The 26137-nt window shown below is 49.0% G+C and overlaps 2 protein-coding genes and 1 long non-coding RNA gene across 8 annotated transcripts in view; 1 reads left to right on the top strand and 2 right to left on the bottom strand.

The window, feature by feature from the left end:
- Positions 1 to 9213: 9213 nt before the first annotated feature.
- On the bottom strand, positions 9214 to 12381 carry LOC147915257 (uncharacterized; the record flags this gene model as incomplete). The annotated part of the gene is made up of 3 exons (XM_087439401.1): positions 9214 to 11444; positions 11572 to 11792; positions 11876 to 12381. Coding segments are annotated over 2 exons (708 nt in total), but the record flags the coding sequence as incomplete, so codon positions are not given.
- Positions 12382 to 14097: 1716 nt separating this feature from the next.
- On the bottom strand, positions 14098 to 15867 carry LOC147915256 (uncharacterized). The gene is made up of 3 exons (XR_015554251.1): positions 15741 to 15867; positions 14900 to 15257; positions 14098 to 14599 (listed from the first exon to the last, which is right to left on the bottom strand). It is a non-coding gene; the product is annotated as an uncharacterized LOC147915256 (long non-coding RNA).
- Positions 15739 to 26137, top strand: part of GATA6 (GATA binding protein 6) — a 29820-nt gene continuing 19421 nt past the window's right edge. For 2 of the 6 annotated variants that reach the window (XM_087438988.1, XM_087438993.1), the window contains exons 1-3: positions 15907 to 16014; positions 17414 to 18579; positions 23134 to 23300. In XM_087438988.1, coding sequence (XP_087295114.1) covers positions 17451 to 18579; positions 23134 to 23300 — 1296 coding nt within the window. In that variant the 5' untranslated portion in view covers positions 15907 to 16014; positions 17414 to 17450. The other 4 variants (XM_087438990.1, XM_087438989.1, XM_087438991.1 and 1 more) reach the window with 4 other exon arrangements.

Genomic DNA, 26137 nt, shown 5'->3' with positions numbered 1-26137 from the left:
TGTCAGACTGAAGCTCTGCTCAGTACCCTCGGCAGCCCTCCTCCAACTCCTACAGACAGCACGTACTAGGCTCTTTATTATGTCGGCAATTTAAATGACTATGAGCCATTATGAACCTCTAAAGTATTAGTATTATGGAAATACAATAGCTTAACTATCTTAAATTTAACCCTTAATAGGACAATTTCTTTCCAGGCTTCCAGTTAAGCAAAGGCTGCATTACTTGGAACTCTGTGGAAAGCTCTAGAGATAGAGGCCTGGGCTGTGAGCCAGTCTTTCAGTGGGAAACCACCATTTTAGAAAGTGGGATTTTTGGAGTACAGTGGGAGTGAGATTGAAATCAATCTTTATGTGGGACAATTTTGCTGAGAAGCCCAAGTAATTGACCCTCTATTTTACTTTTTTGTTTTCATTGATTGTCATGAATCCAATTCCAGCTTATTTTCCAATCACAAGTCTATTTATTATATTTTACAGATTGATGGCTCATAAACGAATACTATAACCACCATTAGTCAAAAAGAAGATACTCTGTAGAGAGTTGGATAAATGTACTTTTGTTAATGCCAGTTGGGACAGCAGTGTTAATCCCATTTTCTTTGTGCATTTCTTTAGCTAGCCTCATGGTTAACCTTGCAATTCTTAGTGCATGATTGACAAAAGACAGATCATCAAAAGCAGATTCAGGAGGGGCTGGCCTGGTGGCCTAGCAATTAAGTTTGTGCTCTCCGATTCGGCGGCCCACGGTTTGCAGGTTCGATCCCAGGCAGGGACTGACGCACCACTTGTCAAGCCATGCTGTGGTGGCGTCCCATATAAAGTAGAGGAAGATGGGCATGGATGTTAGCCCAGGGCCAATCTCCCTCAGCAAGAAGGGGAGGATTAGCATTGGATGTTAGCTCAGAGCTAATCTTCCTCACACACACACACACAAAAGTGGATTTGAAGCCACCATAGTTTCATCCCAAAGCATGCTGGGAAATCAATGGGTATCAAAGCCATTTTGTCAGGGGACAAAGAATGAATCATATTTCTAGGGCCCTTAAGTCTCCCTTCAACAAGGAAATGGGATGGAGGTGAAACGGAAGACGGGTAGCCACTTCTAAATTACGCAAGAAAAGATATATTTTTCTATTGAAATTTTCCTTTCTATTGACCGTGGTAGATCCAAAAGTTCTAAGCTGGAGTGAAGGTCTCAGTAGCTAGGATTTGAGACACAGAGTGGGGATCTATGGTCTGGGGCTTCTAGAGGATAGAGGTAGAGTGTACTCTAGGATGGAGTGAACAGAAGTAGGACATCTCCATTTCCTTCCTCTGATCCCCACACTTGTGTGCCTGCCCCTGCTAATCCAGCTTCCTTAGCTCCACCATCCCACATAATACCTTCCCTCAACGGCTGGGGCTAGGGTCAATGACGAAAGATGGTTTAGTGGATATTGTTGGTTATCTATCCATTTCTCCCCTTCACCCATCTCAATGGACACATTTTCATTTTAGTTTACATCATCACCCATGCACTTTCGGGGGAGCTGATCTCACTTCTAACTCTTGGTTGGCTTAACTGAATCAGCCCATTCCATTTGCTAGCTAAGGTCATTGGTTCAGGGGTGGGCATATGACTTATGGGATCTAATCGAGGTGAATGTCAGGACTCCTGCTTGGAATCCTGTGACTGGGGTTTTCTCTCTCTTCTTCTGGATGCCATTACAGGATACACAAGAACCATCACAGTCCTTTTGCCACCTGAGAGAAGTGACCTAAAGATGAAATCAACAAATGAGAGAGGCATATACAAGGGAGTGGCAGAGAAATGGAGCAGGAGCTCCTGGGTTAAAATGACTCTGCAGCATGCCCCACTCTGAACTTTCATTTACACGAACACAGGAATGTTTTCATTGTTCAATCCAGTTAGAGAAGAGTTTGTGTGTCTTGGAACCAAAAACATTCTAACCTTTACAGAGGGTTGGAGGTGTCTTGTATCTAGGCATCAGACGGCCCATTTCTAGGGGCTGTGTCTTCTTTCTGACATGATGTTATGAATGGCAGTCAATTGCTCATATTAATCAGGAATGTAGATTACTGGTATACACTTGCAGTGAACAAAGAAAACAATACTGTTCAAGTATACAATACTGTATAATAAGGAAGGGAGGAGTGGTATTTTGGGCTCTAACCATCATTCATCACATTATTTCTATAAGAAAATATGCTCTAAGTTCAAATAAGCAACTTACAAATGAACTTTTGGGGACCCTCCTGGTCTCAGGTTTCACATGAGGGTGTAATATTAGATGAAGTTTAAAGCCTCTTCCAGCTTGAACATTCTATGATTCTTTGTTACTGGTTCATTTTAGTAAGCACAATGTAATAGGGCAGCATTCTTGAATAATATGGCATTTAAAGATGGTTCATTTCCTGTTCAGCAAGCTGTATCTTGTTTGTTTTCACAGCAGTTGAGGATTTGCCATCATTTTAACCATTTTTGAAATTCTAGTATAGTGCTCACATCTTGCCTCTAAATATTTATACACGGAATACTTTATTTCCTACAGCAAACTCATTTTTTGCTTTGTCAGTTTTATGGAAACCTGAGAGATCCCAACAGGCTCACATTTCTAAGCAAAAGCAAATAGTAATTTTCTCCTTCTCCACCCATGGGTTAGTCAAAGTAGGGACTTTTTCTAAGAGTAGAGATATTTGCCATCGTTAGATGGTTTCAACACAAAAATATAATGGTTCATAATACTTTTGGTTCAACACTTAAATTACAGATTGAAAAACTAGTGATCAAGTAAGCACAGAGAGTGCCTTGAAATGAAAAGTTCCATGCTTGGAATCACGATCAGGAGAAACCTACCTTACCTATAGGTGTGGTAGCTGATGACCTATCTGGTGGGAATTAAATGTTACTAAGAGACGTCTCTCCCATAACCCCAAAATCTCTCCCACAGGACTGCCAAGGAGTCTGAAATTCCACCAATCACTCCTTTAAGAAACTGTACTATACAAAGCCCCCAGTGAAACAACAGCATGTCACCCTGATGAGCTGGTTATGAGCCCATTAACTCCCAGGAGCACACTAGCTTAGAGCAGCCCAGTGGCCATCTGTTTGGGGGTGGGTTGCTGGGAGAAGGAAGAAGGGAAGGATTGAGTACGGAGTAGACCAACGAGAGTCCCTGTTGGTTATACAGCACTGGGTATGAGAACAAGGGACCAAAGGCATTTTGACCTATTTCATAGCATTGCCTTGGGCTTTCCAACTCCATATCTTGATTCAAAAGAAATCAATAGACCTCATTCTCCTTCTTGAGTCACAGAGGGTGCATACTGGAATAGATCTTCCTTCCACATCATTCCTATTCTCTGCCCTGTTGTTCCTAATTGTATGGTCACCTACAAAGAAGTCCCACCAGCACCCCTGTGCTGTGGCCTGGCAGTTGCTCTGTAGGCAAGAGAACAGCTATTTGGATGCTGTGTCTCTCCCTGAATGACTGACTTAGGGTTATGTCCAGAAATAATCCATCTTCAGTGAGCCCCTGGTTTGGTACATGGAGGGAGGAAGTGAGAGACAATTCTTCTTGTGCTGCTTTCTCCAGACCAAAGTCCCTGTATCAGTGTGAGAGATGAAGCAAATAAGAGAAAATATGACACTGACCTTTGCTCTTAACGTTGTGGAACAGAAGAAGCACAGTCGAACTGATGTGGGTCTGGGTTTGTGCTATGAATCTATTTGGGGTGCATCTAATTAGGTAGGATATTTATGGTGACAAGTCTTTAAAAAAAAGTTCTGTAGGGTAGAAACTTTACAGTATTCTTGTAAGATGCTGCACCTTTGTAGTGTCGTGTGAGAGTGTTTGAACTTAATTTCCTTAGTGTGTCTTGCCCTGTTTCCTGTATATTTGGGGGCTTCCAGGGAGGGAGGACCCTCGGTGTGGACGACGGCTGGTTTTCTTCAAATAGGGCATCAATTCTCACACATCCCTCCTAAGGAAAAGAAATCTGGATTACCCTGAACAACACAATGGAAAATATAAGCGATAGTATTCGTAAATTGAGTTAAGCAAAAATGAAAGGAACTTGACATTGTATTCGAATGAACCCTTCAGAAGTGACGCTTGTTTTCTTATACTCTTTTCCCTTTTTTGGTGTGACCTTATCTTACTGTATTTTTGGTAGGTGCCAGTCATAAATCTGTTTCTTTGTTATACCTAATGGCAAAAGGCAATTGTTCTCAATACTGAAATCTGTTCCTTAATATTAGAATGATGGAAACAAAAGAGGAGCGTGTGTCCAGCACAGAAAATGGAAGCCACACCTCTGCTTCATGTACATGGTGCTGGAAATGTCATTGATGTTTAATAAATTCTTGCTGATTTGTACTATTAGCTGTTAACCCTTCTTTTAAAGTGCTCTTTCTAATAGGCTTAATAAATTATTGGCTAATACAGAATTCTGAATACAGACAATATAATATTCTTAAGTGGGTGAATTAGGAGAAAAAAATGTGGAGAGTATTCTGAAGTTGGAGGTAGTAGAATGTAGTAAAATATAAAGTCCCTAAAAACTGAGACAAAGTCTGGGAAGTAAAGGAACAACATCCCACTGCAACAATAGCCTCACAATAGCTCCTTTAAGGACCAATCCTACAATGCCTGGGATAAGCCAATTTCTATAGGCTCTAGTCAGGATTTGTTTGTATTAGGATTATTGGATCAGAAAATGACTTATAAAGGTATCACTTGATAATAAACTCTATTTAATATAGAATCCCCCCAAAAGTTAATGTTCAGACCTTCTTGTTGAGGATTCTATTTAGGAGGATGTAGAAGAAAAAAACTGAATTTTAAAAAGTCATATATAGAGATCATTGTCTTTAGTGTAGAATGGTGTAATAGTGATAATCTTGGAATTCATGCTTCGGGCATGGAGTGTTGTATCCTAAAACTTTCAATATTATCACACTCAACAGTTTATTCAACAAGCAATTAGCGAGTGCTATGTGCTAGACCCTGTGTGGGTGAATGGGGATACAAAGATGAATGAGACATGATCTGTGCCCCTCAGGTCTCACAGACGAGAGGAGCACAGACACGCAGTAAGATGAGCCCCCTGTGACCCACCATGTGTCACAGTGCTGCCTGAGCATAAAGGCAGCAGCCATGATCATGGGAGTGTGGTAGGGTGGGGGGAGAAAAAAGAGGGCCGCTGTGTGATGGAGAAACACGTGATAGCCTTCACTGCTTTGTGATGGGTTTCAGAGAATGTGGCCACAACTTGGGGAGCTGACGAGGACAGAACAGGTGCCGAAACCCCAGGACAAGTTCTAGCCATCATGCAGTGCTTCCTCAAGTGAGAAAGGCTACCAAATCTGCCAGATAAAGAAGAACCTTTTACATTTGTTAGAGATTAAAAGATTTGCACCCTGAAAGAGTTTTATTGCCTCTGTAACCTTCACTTTTGCCTCTGATATAAACAGGATCTGCTAGGTGAAAACCTATGCCCCCATTCACAGACCAAATCATTGGCACATTTGTCATTGTGAAGAGAGCACTTTGGAAGGTGCCATATACAGAAATGGTGAGTTTATCATCTTAAATAATCCCCAGTAGGAAATGCCTGACATTCTCAAAGTCTTCTTCCTATATCTTTTCCTTATGCCTTTGATCACCTTCCTACCTAACTTTTTTGAGCCCTTAATACCTCCTCTCTTCCCCTTCATCACCCTTCCCCTTTAAGAGGTGGCTTGAAATATAAGTTTGTGTTTTTACTTATTTATCAAACAGTTCAAATAGCCTGCATGTTGAGCCAGGCACGCTTGTAAGCACTTTATAAATATTAACTCATTTATTCTTCACAACAATTCTTTGAGGTGGCTACTGTTATTATCACCCCTTTTTACAGATGAGGAAAATGAGAAGTAGAGATATTAAAGAACTTGCATAAAGACACACAGGCAGGGCCGGCCCCGTGGCTTGGTGGTTAAGTGCGTGCGCTCCACTGCTGGTGACCCGGGTTCGGATCCCGGGCTCGCACCGACGCGCTGCTTCTCCGGCCATGCTGAGGCCGCGTCCCACATACAGCAACTAGAAGGATGTGCAGCTATGACACACAACTATCTACTGGGGCTTTGGGGGGAAAAAATAAATAAATAAAATCTTTAAAAAAAAAAAAAAAAAGACACAGGCAGAAAGTGAGCGAGCTGCAGAGCTGGGATTTGAATTGAGACCTCTATCCTTTCAACCTCCATAGCCGATGCTTAATCTAGCCTCAGTGCTGAGGTGTAGACAGATTCTGCTGCTGGTGCACCAGCTCATCCAGTGGGCAGGCTCTTTCCCATTCACCAAGCCTGTTTCACTTCTGCCCAGAGCATGCTGAGCTCTCTAAAGATGCCTTTGAAATGCAAAGGTTGACGGCTTTATTTGTGGATCCACACTGTGGTTTTTGGCTGGAGTCTGCTGGGCACCGGCTATGTGGTAGTCAGTCTTTAAAAATGGCGTAATATTTACACTGTTTTTGTTGGATAATTGCATGCCTTTAATTTGTAGTACTATAAACAGCAGTAATCTGGCTCAGGAGTAGCCAGAAAAAGTTATTTGATATCCATTAAGCCAAGTTTCTATTTTTAGTCACTTCTGCAGAGGTATTATTATTATTATTATTACTGTCAGGAAAAAGCAACATTGTAATATAGTCTAGTGGGTGTCTCCTGACTGGATAGGTTAAAAAAAAAAAGGCTTCTGAAGAAGGTAGGCAATAATTCTGCTTCCTTCCCTAAAGGTGAATACAATTTTTCCCTTAGGTATTATGACAGTTTAGTTTTCTTTAGAATATGAGTTTTAAAGGGAAAAAAAATCACACCTTTTTTAGTTCATGGACTTGGAACAGTGATTTAAAGGGGAAAAACAGACCTACCTAAACTTCTGCTACCTAAAATGTTTACCTCACTCAGAAGATTCTGATAGTTTAAGATAAATGAAAACATTAAATCCTGTAAAATAATTACTTATTTAGTAAATATGAAGTCCCCACATAGTAACCATACTGGAAATAAGGGCATTCATTGTCAGTGATTGCTTTTCGTCAGTGTTCTATGATTTAGTTGGCTTATTATATATTTATAGGCAAAGAATAGTTTATTCAGGTAGCATCTTACTTCAGAAGACATTTCAGTGGTTTGGAAGTTGAGCCGAAGTTAACTGTTCAGTCTCTGAAGATGAATCATTCCTTTTGTTTAGTCCATTGGTATAGTATTTAGGTTAACTTGCAGGTTTGTATTTAACCTGACAGAATCCAAAGAGCCAGATCAGACATATGCTCCTGGTCTTGCTGAGGCCCTGACAGAGCTACACGTGGGGAGGAGGATCCAAGTCATTAGTTGGTGATTAATGTTTGTAGAAAGTAATATTTCTACCATTTTATGGATGGAGCAACTGAGGCACTGAGAGGTTAAGTGGCTTGCCCTGGACCACAAGGCTGCTTAGTAGATCCAAGAAAATCATGGAAGCTGACCATGATTTCACATCCAGTTTTCACCAATTCTAAATTTTGCAAGTTACAGTTCCTGTACCTGCCCAGAGGCAGGTTACAAACTGGAAGTTGGAACTAAAGTGAGAGGATGTTGACAATCACTTTCTAGGGAAGGAAGCTACCAAGGTTTGCTTTGGCTAACAGAGCTGACATGGGGGCTAACATTCCCTGTGGACTCAACGCTCTCAGACCAGCTGGCTCTCTGCTGATCCTCCCCTACCACCCCCCCACCACCCCCCACCCCCCAGCTTCTGTCCATGAGGATTCAATCAGCCTCGGGACTGCTGGCCGGGATGGGGGGCAGGTGGACTGTAAATCTGGGAAAGCTGCAAGTATTCAGGGTCTTGAACTTTATCAGGTCTGAATGTGTGATTGTGAAAGTAAAGAGCAGAGAAATGACAGCACTCAGTAAATCAAACGTGGAGAAGATCAGGACTGTCAGAGACAAGACAAAAACAGGCTCTGGGCACAAACCCTGCTGAAACCCTGCAGGGAGGAGAAGACTTTCATGTTCCCTCCAGACTGTGCCTTCTGCAAAACAAATCTCTTTCCCTGTCATTTTATCTAGAGAACAGTATTCTTTGTTATGTCCCACGGATTTCTTTTTTTAAGTTTTCATGATTGAGGTTTAGATCTTATTTTAGAAAATGGGGTGCCATAAGAAAAAAAAAAAAGAAAATCAGTTGAAAAATGTCTGAAATGGCCTAGATTTTCCTCTGTCAATAGTGTGTTCCATTCTCAATAAAACTGGGAAAAAAAATAGTGATCCACAGCTTCTCTGAGATCTTTATTTTTTTACTCCGTAACAAAATGTAATTAAATTAGAATAAGTCTCCTGCATATAGAGTGGTACCAAATTGAAAAGTAAAAAGCATGAGAGAAGTATAGATGACCAGATCAATTTAATTTGTTCTTTTCTCCCCTTTATATCTAATGCCAGTTCTCAAGGTTGCCCTCCTTCACCGCCCCATCTGTTAATTCACTCCTATCTACTGCCACAAAGAAGTTCCCAGGGAGGGGTGTTGCTGAGGACTGGGATTCTTTTCTCGAGCAGAGGATGAGCCTCAGATTACTATCTTTGTCCTGCAGAAGATGTTGGTCTGCTGCTGGCATTTGCAAGAGGAACAACAAGGAATGTTTCCTCTTCAAAGGAACCAAAAGCAAGTAAAGGACCTTTCTGTCTCACCTCCCTCCCCTCCCTTTCCTACCATAATGCAATAAATAAAGTCCTCAGGGCTAGTATGTGGAAAAAGCCCGAGACCTCTGGTGAATGCAGTCTTAAAGCTAAACGGGTGCTCAAAGAAGTCCTTTCCTGGGAATTAATTCAGCTCCAGGGGACCGGTGAGTCACACAAGAAATTGCAATTTGGTGTAGTATATGTGAATCTATTACAATGTAGATATTGGTAATAACAGTTCACACTTATATAGTGCTTACCATGTGCCAGGTACTGTTAGCACTTTACTTATAAGAAATCTTCTAATCTTCTCAATAATCCTGTAAGGGAGTACTTTTTTTTTTTTTTGACCATTTTAGCCATTTTTTTAATTGATGTCATAATAGTTTATAACATTGTGAACTTTTAGTTGTAGGTTATTGTTTGTCAGTCACCACATAAACGTGTCCCTTCACCCCTTGTGCCCACCCCCCAAACCCCTTCCCTCTGGTAACCACCAAACTGTTCTCTCTGTCCATGTGTTAGTTTATCTTACACATATGAGTGAAATCATGTGGTGTCTTTCTCTATCTGGCTTATTTCACTTAACATAATACTGTAAGGGGGTACTTTTATCATCCCCATTTTAGAGATGAGGAAACAGGCACAGACAGGTTAGGCAACTTGTTCAGGTCACACAGCTAGTAAGTTGTAGGGTCAGGATTTAAACCCAAGCAGGTTGGCCTGGAGTCTGGGCTCCTAGAAATCCCCTCAGTGTGCGAACTAGAGCCACTCCCTTCTTTTCAAACTTACTGTGAAGCCTAGAGGACAATCTGAGCCTGGGTGCTTTACCAGAGAAAGAAAAAAGACTCAGACATCTCTCTCCATCTTGGAAGTTGTTTGTGGTACTTTGCCTAACCAGCTTTACAGAAGTGCCAACCTTCTAGACTATAAACACTTCAAAACTAGGGGCTAACCCTTCTAGTTCTTCTTTGTGCCGTGCATACTCAGTACTGTTGGGCAAGTGCAGGAAACTGGAAGACTGCATATGGGTAGACAACCCTTTGGTCCTAATTCTCTGCATATTTGCAACATAGCTGAATGGAGAAGTCATATTTCTGGGTGGCAAATGCAGTAATTTTTTATTTCTTGGGCCCTTTTTTTTCTTTCATTGACTTAGGAAGGAGTGTTACTTAACCAATCTCCAAAAGCCTATCACCTCCTTTTTCTGCTGCCCCTTAGCACCCTGCCCCCTGCAAAACAAAACAAAATAAAATCAGTCAGAAAAGTATCTGAGCTGAGACAGCTCTGGGGCAGTGGCATCTGGACCCTAACCCTAGAATTGGCATTGCCTGCACACTTAGTGACACCAGCAAAATCCAGGGACAGCACAGGTCCAGCCTATCTAGTGGGTTGGAATTTTCTGCATCTCTTTCACTTTCTTGGGAGCAGAACTGATCCCTTTCCCTCTGATGCTCTGATTTTTCCCATTCTGGAAGCTCGGCAAAGGGGAAGGATTAGATAAGGTGGATGATTTTGGAGTTCACCTTATTTGGAGGGGGAGATGAGAAAAGAGGGGCATCTTTAACTGACAGGGTCCCAGCATGAGGTGACAGACAGAAGCTGAAGATGCTGGATTGACTTTTGGCATTTGGAGCCCTGTCTCCAACTTTACCAAAGAACAGTTGGGGGAAGGCAGAAGAGGTGGGAAGAAGCCCCACTGCAGGGAAGCCAAGGGGGACTCATCTGCCACTCCCAGCTTCTTATCCTGCCAGTCAAGGAGGTAGAAAAGACTTACTCAGATTTGGAGTATGGGGGAATGCTCCATCTGCTTAAGGGGAGGACAAATGACTCCATAGAGGAAACTCCAAAACATGGCATCTTACTCCCCAAGCCCACTTTCCAGTCTTGGCTCAGGAAACTGGATATTTCTGCTTCACCCTTGGTGAAAGGGAAGGGATCACCCCAGGGGCAGGGCCTCGGCCGGGCTGGCAGCCCCAGGCTCTATGTAGTGATGCCAGTAGTAATTAATAATGATAATAAATACCACACTTCAAAACCAAACCCAACCTGAGGATGACTGAACGATTGGACCTCTGCCTCCCACCTGCACGCTGTTAGTCTGGGAGTCCACACCCTCCCCATCAGCCTCAGCTTAATCCAGCTGCCCGGTTCCACCCACCACGTACTAACTGGGGTTCAAAAGAAGGTCTGCTCCCGAGGACCAGAGATGTGGAGTAACACCGCCCGGCGGCAAAACCGCAGGGAGTGGGGGCGGGAAGGTAGCGGTGGTTTGGCTTTGTAGTATTATTCGGTATCAGAAAATAATCAAAATGGGGTGGTAATTTAGGTCCCCCTGAGCTCGGTTTAGTTTTTCTTCAAAGTGCAGGGGGGTTGTATTGGGAGCCCAGCTCCGGCCTGGAGTTGCACGGCTTCCAGGCCCGGCAGCCAGGCGACCTCCACATCCCCGGTGCAGCGGCCACAGGTCCCGCCGGGCCCTTCCGCTGAAGGGGGGATCTTAGGGTGTCGGGGCGCAACCAGGCCGCGGGGAGGGGGCCGGCGCCGGCGTGGAATGTCTTTATCGGGATCAGAGAGCCACAAGTTTCTCCTTCGCTTCTTTAAGCGATCACGGAAAGACACCTTTCGATCTTTTGTCAGACATCTTGGCCCTTAATAGCTAAATTTATTTGGTTTAAAGCGGCCTTAGGAGAAGCAGGGAGGGAAAATCTGTCGTCGGTCATTGGGTGGCCTAGATAACGAGCTTTAAAAGAGAGAGGAGAGAAGAAAGTAAAAAGGTTAATGGATGAGGGGAGGGCTGGAAGGCGCCCAGCGCGGGGCTTTTACAGCGGCCCTCCCCCGGCCGCCCCCTTATCGCGGCCCTAACTTACCCGCGGCCTAAGAAGTACATTAAGTCACGTAAACAGCGCGCGGAGAGGAATGCCACCGCGGTGACCTTTCGCGCGCCGCCGCCGCTCGCCCACCTCCGCGCCGCGCTGGCGGCCGCCGACGGCGCGCGGGGTCGGCCCGGGGCTGCGGGGCGCGGGGCTGCGGGCGCGGGGCGCGGGCGCGGGGCCCGGGGCTGCGGGGCGCGGGGCCCGGGGCTGCGGGGCTGCGGGGCGCGGGGCGCGGGGCGCGGGGCCCAGGGCTGCGGGGCGCGGGGCTGCGGGCGCGGGGCGCGGGGCGCGGGGCTGCGGGGCGCGGGGCGCGGGGCTGCGGGCGCGGGGCTGCAGGGCCCGGGGCTGCGGGGCGCGGGGCTGCGGGGCTGCGGGGCTGCGGGGCTGCGGGGCGCGGGGCTGCGGGGCGCCGGGCCGGCCTCGACTCCGGGCGCCCGGGCCGGCGCTGGCGCTGCGCGTTCCTTCCCCGAAGGGACCGGCGGCGGGGAGCCGGGGCGGGGGGTTGGGGCGACCTCTAGGCTGCGCAGTTTTCGCGCTTCCGCCGTCACCACCTGACATTTCTAAATTTTTTGGGTTTTTGAGAATTAAAAAACAAAACAACAAAAAACCCACTGTCGTGACTCGGCGATGATCTGCGCCGGACTGACAGCCGCTGAGTGGGGGACGCGCCGCCCCGACCCCGCTAGTGGGAGGGGACGCTGGCGGGGGTGGGGGGCGCCGAGGTGACCCCGTGTCCTTCGGCCAAAGCGTCTCCGGGACGGGAAGAAATATGGTATAAGCGAGAAGACCCCATAAATCTGGTTTTTAAAAAACTCAAGTTAAAACTGTTTTAAGTCAGAAATGGCATTTTTTTCTTTTTCCTGAAACGTCGCTGGAGCAGCCAGGAGCTTTGTGAAACGACAACTTAATGAGCTCTAAGTTTGCGGGAGTAAAGGCGGGTCCTCGCCAGGGTTTCGTGGCTCCTTCGGAAGCAGCGTCCCTGAGTCCCCAAACACCCTTTCTCGTTTGGCAGCAAAGCCCCCGCCCCCTGCCCACTCGGCTGCCGTGTTCCGTCTGGATTCGAATCGCGAATAGTGGTGTGGCGCGGCCCTGACAAATCAGCCCTGGGGACAGGCCGCGCCCCGGAGCCAGCCCCAGGCCGAGGGTGAGGAGGGCGCCTCGGGGAGGGAGGGCTCGCTCCGGAGGGGCCACTCCTTGGGTCTAAATAGTCCAGAGAGAAATGATTTCGTTCCAGATTAGCAAATCCCAAAAGAGACAGGCGTCGAAGGAAAAAAAGAAAGGAAAAAACCCTCACAAAGAAAACAGAACCACCTCTGAGAGCCTGCCTGTCTACCTGGAGCCATATGGGGGCCTTGGGTTTTTCCCTAGTTTGGGGTGCACTTCTTCCTCTGCACCCCCTATTCTCCCCGCCTTCCGGGACCAGCCGGGGCGCTCAGAGGAAGGTCAGAGCACCGGAGCTCGGGGTCCGTGGGGGTGGCTTTGAAAATATGCCGCTCCCCGGGCTGTTGTCCCCAGGGCCAAAGCCGATGCGTTGGGAAAACTGCAAAGTGGGTCAGGCAACCTAGCTTTCTGTCTGAATAAACTCTACGTGTTAAACAGTTTTGTTTTATTTTTAGGTTAACTGACAAGAAAAACATTTCACTACCCATTCTCTCCTTTGGTTGGAAACGCAGTGTAAAAAAACCGAAAAACAATTTGTGACCCTGCAAAGGAGCAATTACCTTTTTCCCTCCGCTTTGTTTTAGACAATATTAAAATGACACTGGGAATCTGGAGGGTAAAACACTCAAGCCCTTAGAAACCGCACGTTGCGGAGTCAGTAACGTCTGTCCCACTGCTCACCTCTGTCCCAGCCGTGCCCGGGCCAGCGCGCCCTCTCACCGCTGCTGCGGAGCTTCGAGAAAAGCAGGTCCCTAGGGGTTAGCTATTGTCCAGGGAAATTCACACGGACACCCCTGTACTTGCAAATATAAAAAAACACCGCAGGAATGAGGTCCTCCCCTGGGCTCGGTCTCCTCGGGGCTCAGGCTTGGAGGCCCTTCACAGCCTGGACTGTAACTTGGCCAAAGGAATTGTTAACTCGTCTTCATTAGAAATCACCTCACTGAGATATGAATGTAAGAAAGGAAACTTTGCTTTTAAGAGCAAACCTGAGAAACATTTAAAAATAGTTGGACTCAAAGGAAATCAAATGCCCACATTTCTGTAACTGCTTACAAACGAGCTTCTGCAATATTCAATCTACTTAAAAATTGGGTCGGAACTCACGTAAAAATCAAAAGAAAGGCATTGGAAGCCCTGGTCGGAGGTAAGTGGACGGCGGACGCCGGGCTCTCTCTTCTGGTAGTCGCCTTCGATCGAACCCAGGTTAAATTTTAAAGCCCCGGGATCCTGCTCCAGTCGCCAGTCTCCGTTCCAGAGTTTTCTACCTTCAGTCTTCCCGAATTGCGGCCGCATTGAAACCGGGAGCCGCCGCAGCGATCGGGGGAGGCTCAGAGGAATGTAATAAAAGTGACTAAATGGGATGAGAACGGTTTATGGACCTTCTCAGTAGCAATTTAAAATCCAGAAGTGTTTAGCAGCAATTTACAACGAAGAATGGAAAAAAAAAAAAAAACCAAAAAGAATTATCGCCAACTTCCTCTATTCCGCTTCTTCCTGCCCCGCGCTGGCAGGCCCTGTCCCTTGTCCTCCCAGGACACGCAGGTTCACACCTCACAGTTACACTGAGAGGACACAGACGTCCATGACGAGGGCTCACGGTCTCTCGACCCCACATTTCACAGTGCCCCTACCCAGCGCGGTCCAACTCTGCTTCAGCTCCTCTCCGTTCGCCTACTGGAAAAACACGAAAATAAAAGAAAACAAACAAACAGCCCAAACGCTCTCAGGGAGACTGACCCTTAGAAAATCATTTACTTCGATTTACCTGGAAAAAAAAAAAGTGTAAAAATCCATTCCCACCAAACAACTCCTCCTGCCCTAGTTAAAACTCTCTCTCGGCAGCCTTCTGGGGTCATGTCTGTCGGAAGAAACCCTCTTCGTGAGCGAAAGGGAAGGAGACATATATCACGGCTCCTGCCGCGGACGAACTTGCGGCCGCGCGACTCGCCGCTGACAGATCGGCGCTGATAACCCCGCGACGTTCATTTCCAGTCCCGCTGCCCGCCAAGCACCGTATCAGTTTGTACACAGTTGTGATAACCATTTGGAGGGAGCGAAGAAGGGGTGTGTATGTGAGGGTGGGGGTGGGGAAGCGCTATTTCGCCCTGGGTCCAGGGACGGTGACCCCCCTCCTTCCATCGATTTATCTGAGACTTACCTGAAGTTCTCCACGGAAAGCTCAGAGCAAACGGGACACCAAAACTCGGGGAGCATCTCCGGGTGCGACTGGCGTGGAAGCCCTTTTCCATTCTGCGCCCCTCACGGACTAACCTTTACGTCCACCACGACCCCAAATTAAAAGTTCCCACAGGTTAGCTGGGGAGTGCCGACGTGAACTTCCCGAAACTTCCCAGGAATTTAGTCTATTTCTAAAGAGCAGGGCAGAGAGAGGGAGCTGGGCACTCGAGTTCCTTCTTTCCTGTATCATAGGAGACTCGACCCCCGACGGCCACCACAACTTGAGCCCCAGGGTCTCGAGACGAGGTCGGGGAAAGTTTAAGGTCGGTCACACACAACTGCAGAACAAAAGCTTATTTAATGTGGAGGGAGGCGCGAGGAAGGCCGTTGGAGCAAAGCACTTTCCCCCTCATTCTGGGGGCGCATTGACCCGGGATCTGGCGCGTCCCCCCCGCCGCGGTGGCTGCGCGGAGCGGTGCACAGCCATCTCCCTCCGTGTCACCCACCCACTCCCACCGCCCCCGTGAGTGCGTAACTGGGGGCGGAGGAAGGTGCTCCGCCGCAGGATGAGTGTGGATCTCCAGCCAGGTCAAGCTTTCTGCCACCTCCGCCCCACCCCCAGCGTCCCTGGGCTCGACGCCCCCTCGATGGACTTGCCCCCACTCCCAGTACAGTGCTCGCGGCTCAGCCCACACCCGCAGGCTGCGCTGCGCTCATTGTCTGCCAGGACAGCACGCTCCCCTCCCCCCGCCGCCCGCCGTCCCCTCCCCACCCTCTTTTCTCTCCTCCCCTCGCTCCCTCCTCCTCCTCCTCCTCTTCACCTCCAGCGCCCAGCTGCTCGCAGAGCGCAGTTCCGACCCACAGCCTGGCACCCTTCGGCGAGCGCTGTTTGTTTAGGGCTCGGTGAGTCCAATCAGGAGCGCAGGCTGCAGTTTTCCGGCAGAGCAGTAAGAGGCGCCTCCTCTCTCCTTTTTATTCACCAGCAGCGCCGCGCAGACCCCGGACTCGCGCTCGCCTGCCGGCGCCCGCCGCCTTTCTCCGCGCTCGGAAGCACCCGCCGCCGCGGCTATTCTCCATGCGCAGCGCCCACCCGAGGTTCGGCTGCTTCCTCTCTTGCTCGTGCTCCCCTCTCTCCTCCCCTCTACCCCCCACCCGTCGCGGGCCCCTTATCCTCGGGCTCTCCGGCCCTCTGCGGGCCGCGGTCGCTCCGAGGGTGTCTCCCTTTTCCCGGCAGGCTGTAGCGGCTCCCAGGTTCCCCAGGACACCGCGGACCAACTTCTGGCGTCTTTTCCTCTCCCCGAAGCGCTTATCTGTGCGCAGCCTTATCTCGAGTTATCTCGGCGCAAAGGGGCGGGAGCCGGCAGTCAGTCAGGCGGGCAGAGAGACTTCTTTCTTGCTATCTATCCTGGGTCTGTGTGTGGGCATTAATTTTAGTGTGGTTATCTCCGATGAGCCGAAGCGATTTGGAAAAAGCAGCCCCGAGGAGGTCAGTTGGGCTGCGTTTTGCCTCCCTCCCCCAACCCCTCCGAGTCTCCCTGTCATTCTTCCTGCTCTCCCCTTTGGGGTAGCCTCGGCTTCGGGGCGGTCTCACGTCCCCCCTTGCATTTCCCCCTCCTTTTTTCTGCGCTCCGCTCCACCCTACTACGTCCGATTCCGGAACGGTCTGGCCTTTCTGTGGCTGGCGATGACCGCGGGGTGGGCAGGGTGGCCCGGCCGGTGTGAGCGCAACGCGCTGGTGGCTGCAGACCCGAGTCGTGTCTAAGGTGTGCCGGGGACGCGGGGACGCGGGTTGGGCGTGAGACTCTGGCCCTGGGGGCACCCCTCACTGTGCCCGGAAGGTCCGACACTGCCGTCCCGCCCCGGCGCCCCACCTTCCTAGGGCTGAGTTGCATTTTTCTCTGGGGCTCGCGTTCCGTCTCGTCAGCGCAGACCGGGAAGCTCTGGGAGAGCCACTATGGGAACGCGGCGGTTTCGTTTTCGTGAACAGGTTGCCTTCCTTGGGCTAATGCTTTTCACGCGGGCAGCCCTCACGCTGCAGCATTTCGGGCGAGGGGCGCCCGCAGGAAGGCGGGATACGGCAGCGCCGACACGCACAGCTACTTCAGTTCTTTTGTGTGCCATCGGCCCGGAGGGAGGCGATGGGGCGGAAGGCAAACCTCGGCCAGCCTCGTAGCCACCCCTGGGATCTGGCTCGCGCGCGGATGAAGGATGCTGCGGAGGGGGTGGGCGGGGAGGGCGAGGGGACCCGAGCGGTGCGGGTGCGGTTGAGGGAGGGCGGGTATCCCGGTCCGTGGAGGACCCTGTGGCGGCTGCGCAGGCTCCATTCCCCTCTTCTTCCGCAACCCCTGTGCCCAGGGCAGAAAAGGGATCTCTGAGGAGTCTCATTAGCTAGAAAGGGGAATGGAAGTCAGATGTACAGCTTGCGCTTTTGGTAACTACTTTTTATTTCTCATCTCGTTTCTGTGCCCCCCACCCCCGCCCCGGTCCGCCTCAGGAGCTAGAAGTCTGCTTGGAGAGGCGCCGGACCGTGGATGGCCTTGACTGACGGCGGCTGGTGCCTGCCGAAGCGCTTCGCGGCCGCGGCGGCGGACGCCAGCGACTCCGGAGCCTTTCCAGTGCGGGAGCTCTCCACGCCGCCTTCCCCCATCTCCTCCTCGTCCTCCTCCTGCTGCTCCCGGGGTGGGGAGCGCGGCCCCGGCGGCACCGGCAACTGCAGGACGCCGCAGCTCGACACGGAGGCGGCGGCGGGACCCCCGGCCCGCTCGCTGCTGCTCAGCCCCTACGCCTCGCATCCCTTCGGGGCTGCCCACGGACCTTCGGCGCCCGGGGTCGCTGGCCCCGGGAGCGCCCTGTCGAGCTGGGAGGACCTGCTGCTCTTCACTGACCTCGACCAGGCCGCGACCGCCAGCAAGCTTCTGTGGTCCAGCCGCGGCGCCAAGCTGAGCCCCTTCGCACCCGAGCAGCCTGAGGAGATGTACCAGACCCTCGCCGCCCTCTCCAGCCAGGGGCCGGCCGCTTACGACGGCGCGCCCGGCGGCTTCGTGCACTCGGCGGCCGCCGCGGCTGCAGCGGCGGCGGCGGCCAGCTCCCCTGTCTACGTGCCCACCACCCGCGTGGGGTCCATGCTGCCCGGCCTGCCGTACCTGCAGGGGGCGGGCAACGGGCCCGCCAACCACGCGGGCGGCGCGGGCGCTCACCCCGGCTGGCCCCAAGCCTCGGCCGACAGCCCCCCGTACGGCAGCGGAGGCGGCGCGGCAGGCGGCGGGGCCGCGGGGCCGGGCAGTGCCGGCTCGGCCGCGGCGCACGTCTCGGCGCGCTTCCCCTACTCGCCCAGCCCGCCCATGGCCAACGGCGCGGCGCGGGACCCGGGGGGCTACGCGGCGGCCGGCAGCGGGGGCGCGGGCGGCGGGGGCGGCGGCGGCGGCAGCCTGGCTGCGATGGGCGGCCGTGAGCACCAGTACAGCTCGCTGTCGGCCGCGCGGCCGCTGAACGGGACGTACCACCACCACCACCACCACCACCACCCGAGCCCCTATTCGCCCTACGTGGGCGCGCCGCTGACGCCCGCCTGGCCCGCCGGACCCTTCGAGACCCCGGTGCTGCACAGCCTGCAGAGCCGCGCCGGAGGCCCGCTCCCGGTGCCGCGGGGCCCCAGCGCAGGTAAGGGGCGCGCCGCAGCGTGGGGTGCGGGCCCGAGGCGCCAGGGCGCAAGGGGGTGTGGAGCAGCTACTGGACTAGGATTCTGTTTTCAGGGCTTTCCTGTCTGGGTACCCAGAGGTCGGCCTGGCCCCAAGCACGATTTGCAGACCTGTGGCAGGGCGACCCAGAGTCTGGCATTGTTGAACTAGCGCTTCCATCTTGCGGACTATCTCAGTTCCTTTCCACGAAAGAGGCTAAATACGCATATATACACCTCAGTGCTTTGGAGAAGCTCGGGAGATTTGATGTGTAGTGAAGTGGGCAATTGGGAAAAATGAGCCGGAGAGGGAACTGACAGGGCCTGAGCCCCGTCCCAGACCCTGGTTTGCGTGAAGGGAGGACAGAGGCTCCGTGAGGGGTGGGTTTAGGAGAGTGTTGGGCGCTCGGCTGACCCTCTTCTCAGGTCACACACAGTCTCACCCAGTTGAACTCTCCAAAGGTGAGTTGTGTGTGTTTTCTTCAAGGAGAGTATTGAAAAGAGCTCCACAGTGGACAAGGACCTAAGGACCTAGTTGGCATCCCTCCCCTCCTCCTCTGGGAGAGGGAAAGAGAGGACACCTGGACTGGTCAGCCTTGTGACTGTCCCAGGGAAAGTTGGTGAAGGGCCCTGTTGTTTGGCCTCAGCTGGGCCGGGGGGTCTGGGGCCACTGCTCCTGCCTGCCCCTGCCAGGCTGGGACCCAGGGGTCCTGGAGCTCCCACATCTATTCTTCCTCTAGTTCACCCCACCAATTTTTCGGCTTCCAATCCCACTCATGCTTTCATTCCAGTGTCTGGGGACAATTTGGGGTGAACTGGGAAAACCAAATTATCAAAATACCTGGAAACACCCCATTTTGAAAAGTGTTTTGTTCTGCTCAAGCAGGGAGGGAGTGAACTGTGTTGTCTGGCTTGACAAGGGCACTTGGGCTTCTTTCTCAGCCGCAGCATTCTGGGCCCTTTTCAGTGCTTTCACAGGTCTTTATATTTCAGCTGGTTGATAACCTGACAGACTCCTAAGATACAACTTTTTTTAGGCTGTTTGAGGGGAACAGTGGGAGTCACAGAGGTGGCAAAGATGAAGGAGGCTCGTCGGCCTAAATTATCCAAACTGGTGCTCTCAAGCCAGGTCTGGGCTTTTCCTGGGAGGCTCAGCGCTCCATTTAGGGACAGCTCTGATGAGTTAGGATAAAGTGAAGCATTGCCAACCTTGTGTTCAAAGGACATACTGGAAATGCTGGTGGCCTGAAAGTGATGGCTCTGATTTGACCAGGCGTCTCCTAGTAACACTGGGAGGGAGCAGAGGCTTTTTGGTAACAAGCCCTTTCTCTCTTCCTCCACTGGCTCTAAGATTTTGCTCTCAAAATTCCCTCTTCTCTCCCCTGCAAAGCTGGCTCTGGGGACCCTCTTTGTCCGCTGTGTGTAGAGTGGGGGTGGGGGCCCTGTTGAGGTTTGCCCTGTGGAGTAGAGACCTGAGAGAGCAGAGCACTGTCACCCTTCCGGCTGCATAGGGACCCACGTTTGGCTCCCAGGAGCCGAGAGACGGGAAGATGAGGACTGTTCAAAGGTGGGAAGGGGGTGGTGGTTAGGGTGTGAGGCTTTTCTCAGTCAGGAATGCAGCAGGGAATTGGAAAGGGTGTGTGAGTTAGGTTGGGGGCAGCTGCAGTTGGAGCGGGATCCTGCCACTCTGCCTGTTTCGTGACCCACCTTAGCGTGATCTCCATATTCCTTCTCCCTAGTCCCCCAGCGTTTCACAAGACTGAGAAAAAGAAGTAGTCCAAAAGCCATAATCAGAGTCTTTGGATGTTTAAAGCAACTGGTCTGTATGGAAAATCCTTTTAGAGTCAGTAGGGTGCGATTACAGGCAAGTTATAGGTTTCATTTTAAACTTAGCCTATCCTTTCACTAATTCTTTCACCTTCTGGGTAGGACACTGCAAAGTTAGAAAAATCTTCTGTAGACCCAGGGTATGTTTTAAAACAAAAACAAAAACAAAAACAAAAATGGGAAGGGGTTTGGGAACACCCAGCTTTTGCGTCAAGAGTCTTTTAAGAAGGCAGGAATCTACTGAGAAAAAGCCAGTCTGGGGGTGGGGGAGGTGAATGACCCTAACTTGGCTTGTCCTCGTAGGTGTTCTCATGCTATAGAGACCTCGACCCCCAACTCCTTGCCTCCCAGGTTCCTAGCTGGAATCTCTGCTTCTCCACTTTGATTTGTTTAAACAAACCGTTTTTGGACGCACTCTTTAATTGATTTGAGCAAACAGCAGGGCTAAAGCCTGAGCGCTGGGCTTTCTCAACCTGCACACTGTGGAGGCCTCTGGGAACCCACTCCGTACACCTCTTGGTGATGCTGGTGGTGGGTGGGTGGGGAGTCCTGGGGTGAGCTTAGGGTGCTCACAGCCCTTCAGTCCCCGGGCCCGGCACCCTCCTAAGCTCCCACCGAACTGTGTTCCATTCTCTGGGTCCTGGGATGACAGTCGCTGGCGGTGCCCTTGTCCCCTGAGTCTGTCACTCCCCAGGGGCACACAAAGCAGCCGTGTCCAGAGGGGGATGATGAGTAGGGGGAAACTGATAAGCAAATTTCTAATTTTTGTAATCAGATTTTGTAGTTTTTATTTAAAAAGTTTTTCTTATTTTAGTCAGCTGTAAAGTCGTAGCTGCTGGGTGAGGGGTGGGAGATGTAGGAAGGGAATGGGAGCTATAGATTTTTTTTAATTAAAAATAAGCAAATTTCCTAAATTTTTTTTATCCCAAGTGGACTTTAAGTTTTGTCTTTGGGTTTTCAGATGACTGAGGAGATTTGCCTGGAGAGTTCACACTGTCTTCTCCCGGTAGTCTTTGTTGTTCCCAGCCTGGGGGAAGGAGGCCAGGCTAGGGCTGGGTTCTCCCGGGAATGCCCCACTCCTCTATCGAGAGGGGCTCTGATAGGTAACATTTTAAAGTCAACAACAAAGACAAATACCTTGTTTAACTTCAGTGTCCTTGAAGTCCTGAGCATTTTACTGATTACCGTAGTCAATAGTGGCTTTTAGGGCGGAGAAGAATAAATCTTTGTGCTGTGTTGTAAGTTGCAGTATCCCCATGACAACTTTGAACTCAGTTATGTAGGATGCTAGTTTCTTTTATTTCATGAGGAGGAAGGAGATTTGTTCTGTAGGGCAAATTGTATTAAAAGAATCAAAAGAATATTTATGCCAAAGATACATTTAGATATCTTTACAACAAACAGTTGATGGTAGAAGCAAGCTGTAAACTGCTCGGGAATGAGAAGGAATAGAAAGGCTTGCTAGCACACAATCTTCAAATAAAACTCTAAAGTGTAATGTTTATTTACCTTAAAAATTGATTCAGAAATGCTCCTTAAAGAAAGCCAAATTAGAACATTCAAACCCTCTGTAATATAAATAACCCTAAACAGGAGATATTTATTTTTTAAAGTCTATTTAAAAAGTTCTTATTTAATTAATAAGTACCCATCTCATTTTAGATATTTGTTCATTCATATTTAACCGATTTAAGGGGAAGTGATAAATGTTACAACCATTGACTCTCAAGATTTTTTTTATTAACAGGTTTAGGTTAGTTGTGAACTCTGAAAACTAACCAAATAGCAAAATGACAGAAACACAATTTAGATAGTGTAAGTTGAAATTTTAACGTAGGAAAATAGGAAACAGCTTTATTTAGCACTGGAATATCTCAGTAATTTTCTGAATCAATAAAGTATCAACCGTTTGTAGACATTTTGCAAATAGAAGCAATTAGACCCACTTTGAAATCAGAATATTTTAGTGTTTGGTCCTTGTGGCTTGAACATCACACAACATTTATCTTGGTGCTTATTAATGTTAGTGCCTTTTTTTTTTTACCTGAAGAGGCCTGATTCATCTTCTAATTAATTGACAAAAGTGCCCAAGAATAGTACTTCTAATTTCACTTGTCTCTTTTCTATTGAGGACAAGCAGGGTGGCAGATATAGCAAATACTTTTAAATATTACTTGAGATAAAAGTAAATAAAGCAGCCTCACTGTGTCCCTGGGTATTTGTGGGTTGGGGGGGTCAGTGATCAGTGCTAATATTGTATGGCTTGCTTGGGTTTGGCAAGTGGTATATTGTAATTATGATGGATTTCAGTTTTGAAAAGCTTGGGGACAGCCAGAAAGGAGGGGTCAGGGGACCGAAACCGACCTCCCCACAGCTCATCCCAACTCTGAGGTCCTTGGAGACCGAAGGCAGATGATTCGCTCGGCTTCCAGCACTGTCTCCGACTTTCCTGGGGTTTTTACTGGGCGCGCCCAGGGGTGCAGAAGTACTGGAGAAATGGTCAGCAGATCGATAGCGACGACATCCACAGCCCGCTCCTGGCTTGGCTGCTGAGCTGAAAGATCCCCACGTGGGGAAGGGCGCGGACGGGGGAGAGGGCAGCGCGTCGCCGGCACAGGGACCAGGGATGCTGGGGGTCTTCAGGGGAGCCCGCGGGGAGGAGCGGGCGCGGTGCGGCCTCACCCGGCCTCTCGTCCCCGCTCTCGCCGCAGACCTGCTGGAGGACCTGCCCGAGAGTCGCGAGTGCGTGAACTGCGGCTCCATCCAGACGCCGCTGTGGCGGCGGGACGGCACCGGCCACTACTTGTGCAACGCCTGCGGCCTCTACAGCAAGATGAACGGCCTCAGCCGGCCCCTCATCAAGCCGCAGAAGCGCGTGGTGAGTGCGAGCGCCGCCCTCCCCTGCGGCCCGGCCCCGAGCCGCGCTCCTGCGGGTCCGGGTGTTCCCCGCCCGGCTGGCCCGGCCCGCCCCGGGCGCCCCCGCGGGGACAGGTGCGCGCGGCGCGGGCCGCCCGGGGCCGACCCGAGCGCGGGGACCAAGCTGCCCCTTTCGTTGCCCGGCCGTTTCAGCGCTCGCACGCCGGCGCCCGAGTGAGGTTATCCCGATACTAGCGTCGGGGCAAAGAAGACAGCCTTTTTTCCATAGTTACGCATAGGGAATGACGTTGGGGGGGGGGGGCGGTAAGGTGCTGCCTTTCTTTTAAAGTACAACAATCTATATTTACATACGTCTAGGTGTACTTGTAGATGCACTGAAATAATTCTGAAAGGAGGCATAAGAAATTAGTAATGATGGTAACCTTCGGGGAGAAAAACCGAGTATACCGACCCAGGTCAGGTGAAGGAAGATGTTTTCACTGTGTACTGTTTAGTCTGGTTTGGATTTTATTCTTGAAAAACCACGCTCCTTTGTAACATTCCCACCTCAAGTAGAATATGACAACAGCAAACCCACATCCCCTTTCTCCCCACAGCACAGCCTCATCCTGTGTTCCTTTGATTCTGCCCCTCAGGGTCTACCTCTGGGTCCCTTCTACCTCTTCTCAGAATGAGACAGCTTTTAGCTCCAAATTCCATCTGTCCTTTGGATTGCCCTTGAGTCTGGTGAAAATTTATTTACTCTAACCTTTATTATTTTGAAATCTGGCTGTTCAGAGAGCTACATAGAACTTGAGAAAAAATGCAGTCTGTATGTTCTTCTCCAGTTGAGGATTTTTGCCGATCAGAACAGTTTTACTATGTTTCAAAGTATGGGAATTCTGATTTTCTTCAGGGATTAATCTCTTATTGACATTGTTATGTGAGTTTTTTAGAAGGAGAGGATATTTACTGCTGTAATGATTAGAGAAAATAAATTAAAGCTTTCATAAGCCCCACTGTAAGGCTAACGTTTGTTTAGCCGAGCACTCATACTCTAATACCTTTTAAAGTAAAATATTTTACAGTTAGATGCCAGACATCTTAAGTATCCTAGTAATTTATTTAATTGTTATACTCTAATTAGCAGGAACAAATGCTACACATGTTGTTTGTGTTAAATAGATTAGAGTGAAATTGCATCACAATGTAAGTCTGACACCTTAAAGAGAAGCAATTAGTTTTATGGTTGTTTTGTTTTTAATGCATTTAAAATAAAGTGGCCGAAGTTAATTTAATGAGTGTATGTGCAACCTCCCACAGCTTAAAATTTTGTTCCAAGGGCATCCTTAACTTCAGTGCCTGACTGCCTATGGCTTTCATTTTTCTTACATGCATCATATTAAAAAAGAAAAAGTAATGGCTAGAAAATATTCCACGGAAGTTCCTTGTTTTCATCTATTAGTCAATGCATGAACAATGAAGCTGATTATTATTTTGTTTGGGAAGGCACTGAGCTGAGATCTAGCTGAGCTCTCGGAAAGATAACATTTTCTCCAGATTGAGCGAAAAACTGGTAGAATAGTAACCATTAGGTTCTGGTTGCATTATAAATTTGTTCTAGTAACATTCATATTTAGATAGTGCCCTTTGTTTTATGCGCTTACCGGTAAAAATAACTGTTACCACAAAAACCAGTTTTTACATCTCTGAATCTATTAGTTTTCCTTCTCTGTGGCAGGTGTCTTGGCGGTGACCAAGGTCAGCCAATATGCTTTGTAAATGAGTTATAAATGATACCAATTGAAGGGTGTGCCTATCAATTAGTTCTCCTTGTGGGCTTCTTATTTATGGTTTTGATGGATCTAGCTTGGTTCTCAGAAATAGAATGTTGAACCCCAGTTTGTTTAGCCAGCAGTACAGAACCAATCACTGTGAATTTGAACTTGTATTACATTGCAAAATAAGAGATTTATGGTGTAACTTGAATTCCTTGTCAGTGATGAATGTAACTGAGATCACTTGTTACAAGGAACTTTTATAACCCGTTCACCTTCATTTCACATGTTTATGGGGACTGGCTTCACTTATGATCTGCAGTTGACAGTCATAAAGTTCTTTGTTAATAATGGCAAATTCTGATAACAAGTTTGCTTCACATTGGCTCCAAATTCCACTAGAAACTGTCATAAACGTCCTGTTTATAAAATGAACCTTCCTGTCCCTAGTTTACTTATTTTACATTTATGATGAGAAAGGAGTGCTCTCCTAGGAAATTATTTTCTTTGAACCATAAAGAAAAAGAAAGAAAAGAAGCCCCGATATGTAAGATTTTATATGTTTTCATCATTTTAGCAAAGCAGTTCCGCAAATAGTTCAGCCAAGCATATTCATTTCAACCAAAAGTCAAACTGATTGTTTCTTAGCACTGACTTCTTAAAAATATTGTAGTGCTAAGAGGCTTACCAGTGTCTCTTTTTTAAAAATAATTTGTCTAGAAAGAGTCATACTAAAGTAATACAACAAAATGTGAATTGTAAATGCAAAATGCAATTTTTTCTTTTAAATTTGCCAGCAAAGGATTTGTAAATCTCTGTCCTTTAATCTGTGAATATTCAATACATGCTCAATTTATATTTTTATTGTCCATTCTTTACAACTTCTTTTCTTAAATGAATTGGCATAGCTAACTTCCCTGAATTCTGTAACATTCAACTTGCTTTGGTCCTTAGATTTTCCCCATAGCTTTTTTTACTGAAGTTCTGGTACTGTTTTTTAGTTGTCTATCTAGATAATTTAAAAAACAAATTTAGATTTTTGCCATTCTGGAGGGGAACTTATACTAATTTAAATTCTCAT

This window comes from Ceratotherium simum, chromosome 14 (assembly GCF_057802395.1).
Source record: "Ceratotherium simum simum isolate JZ-2026a chromosome 14, ASM5780239v1, whole genome shotgun sequence".
NCBI lineage: Eukaryota > Metazoa > Chordata > Mammalia > Perissodactyla > Rhinocerotidae > Ceratotherium > Ceratotherium simum.
This window is presented reverse-complemented; position numbering and strand designations above follow the sequence as displayed.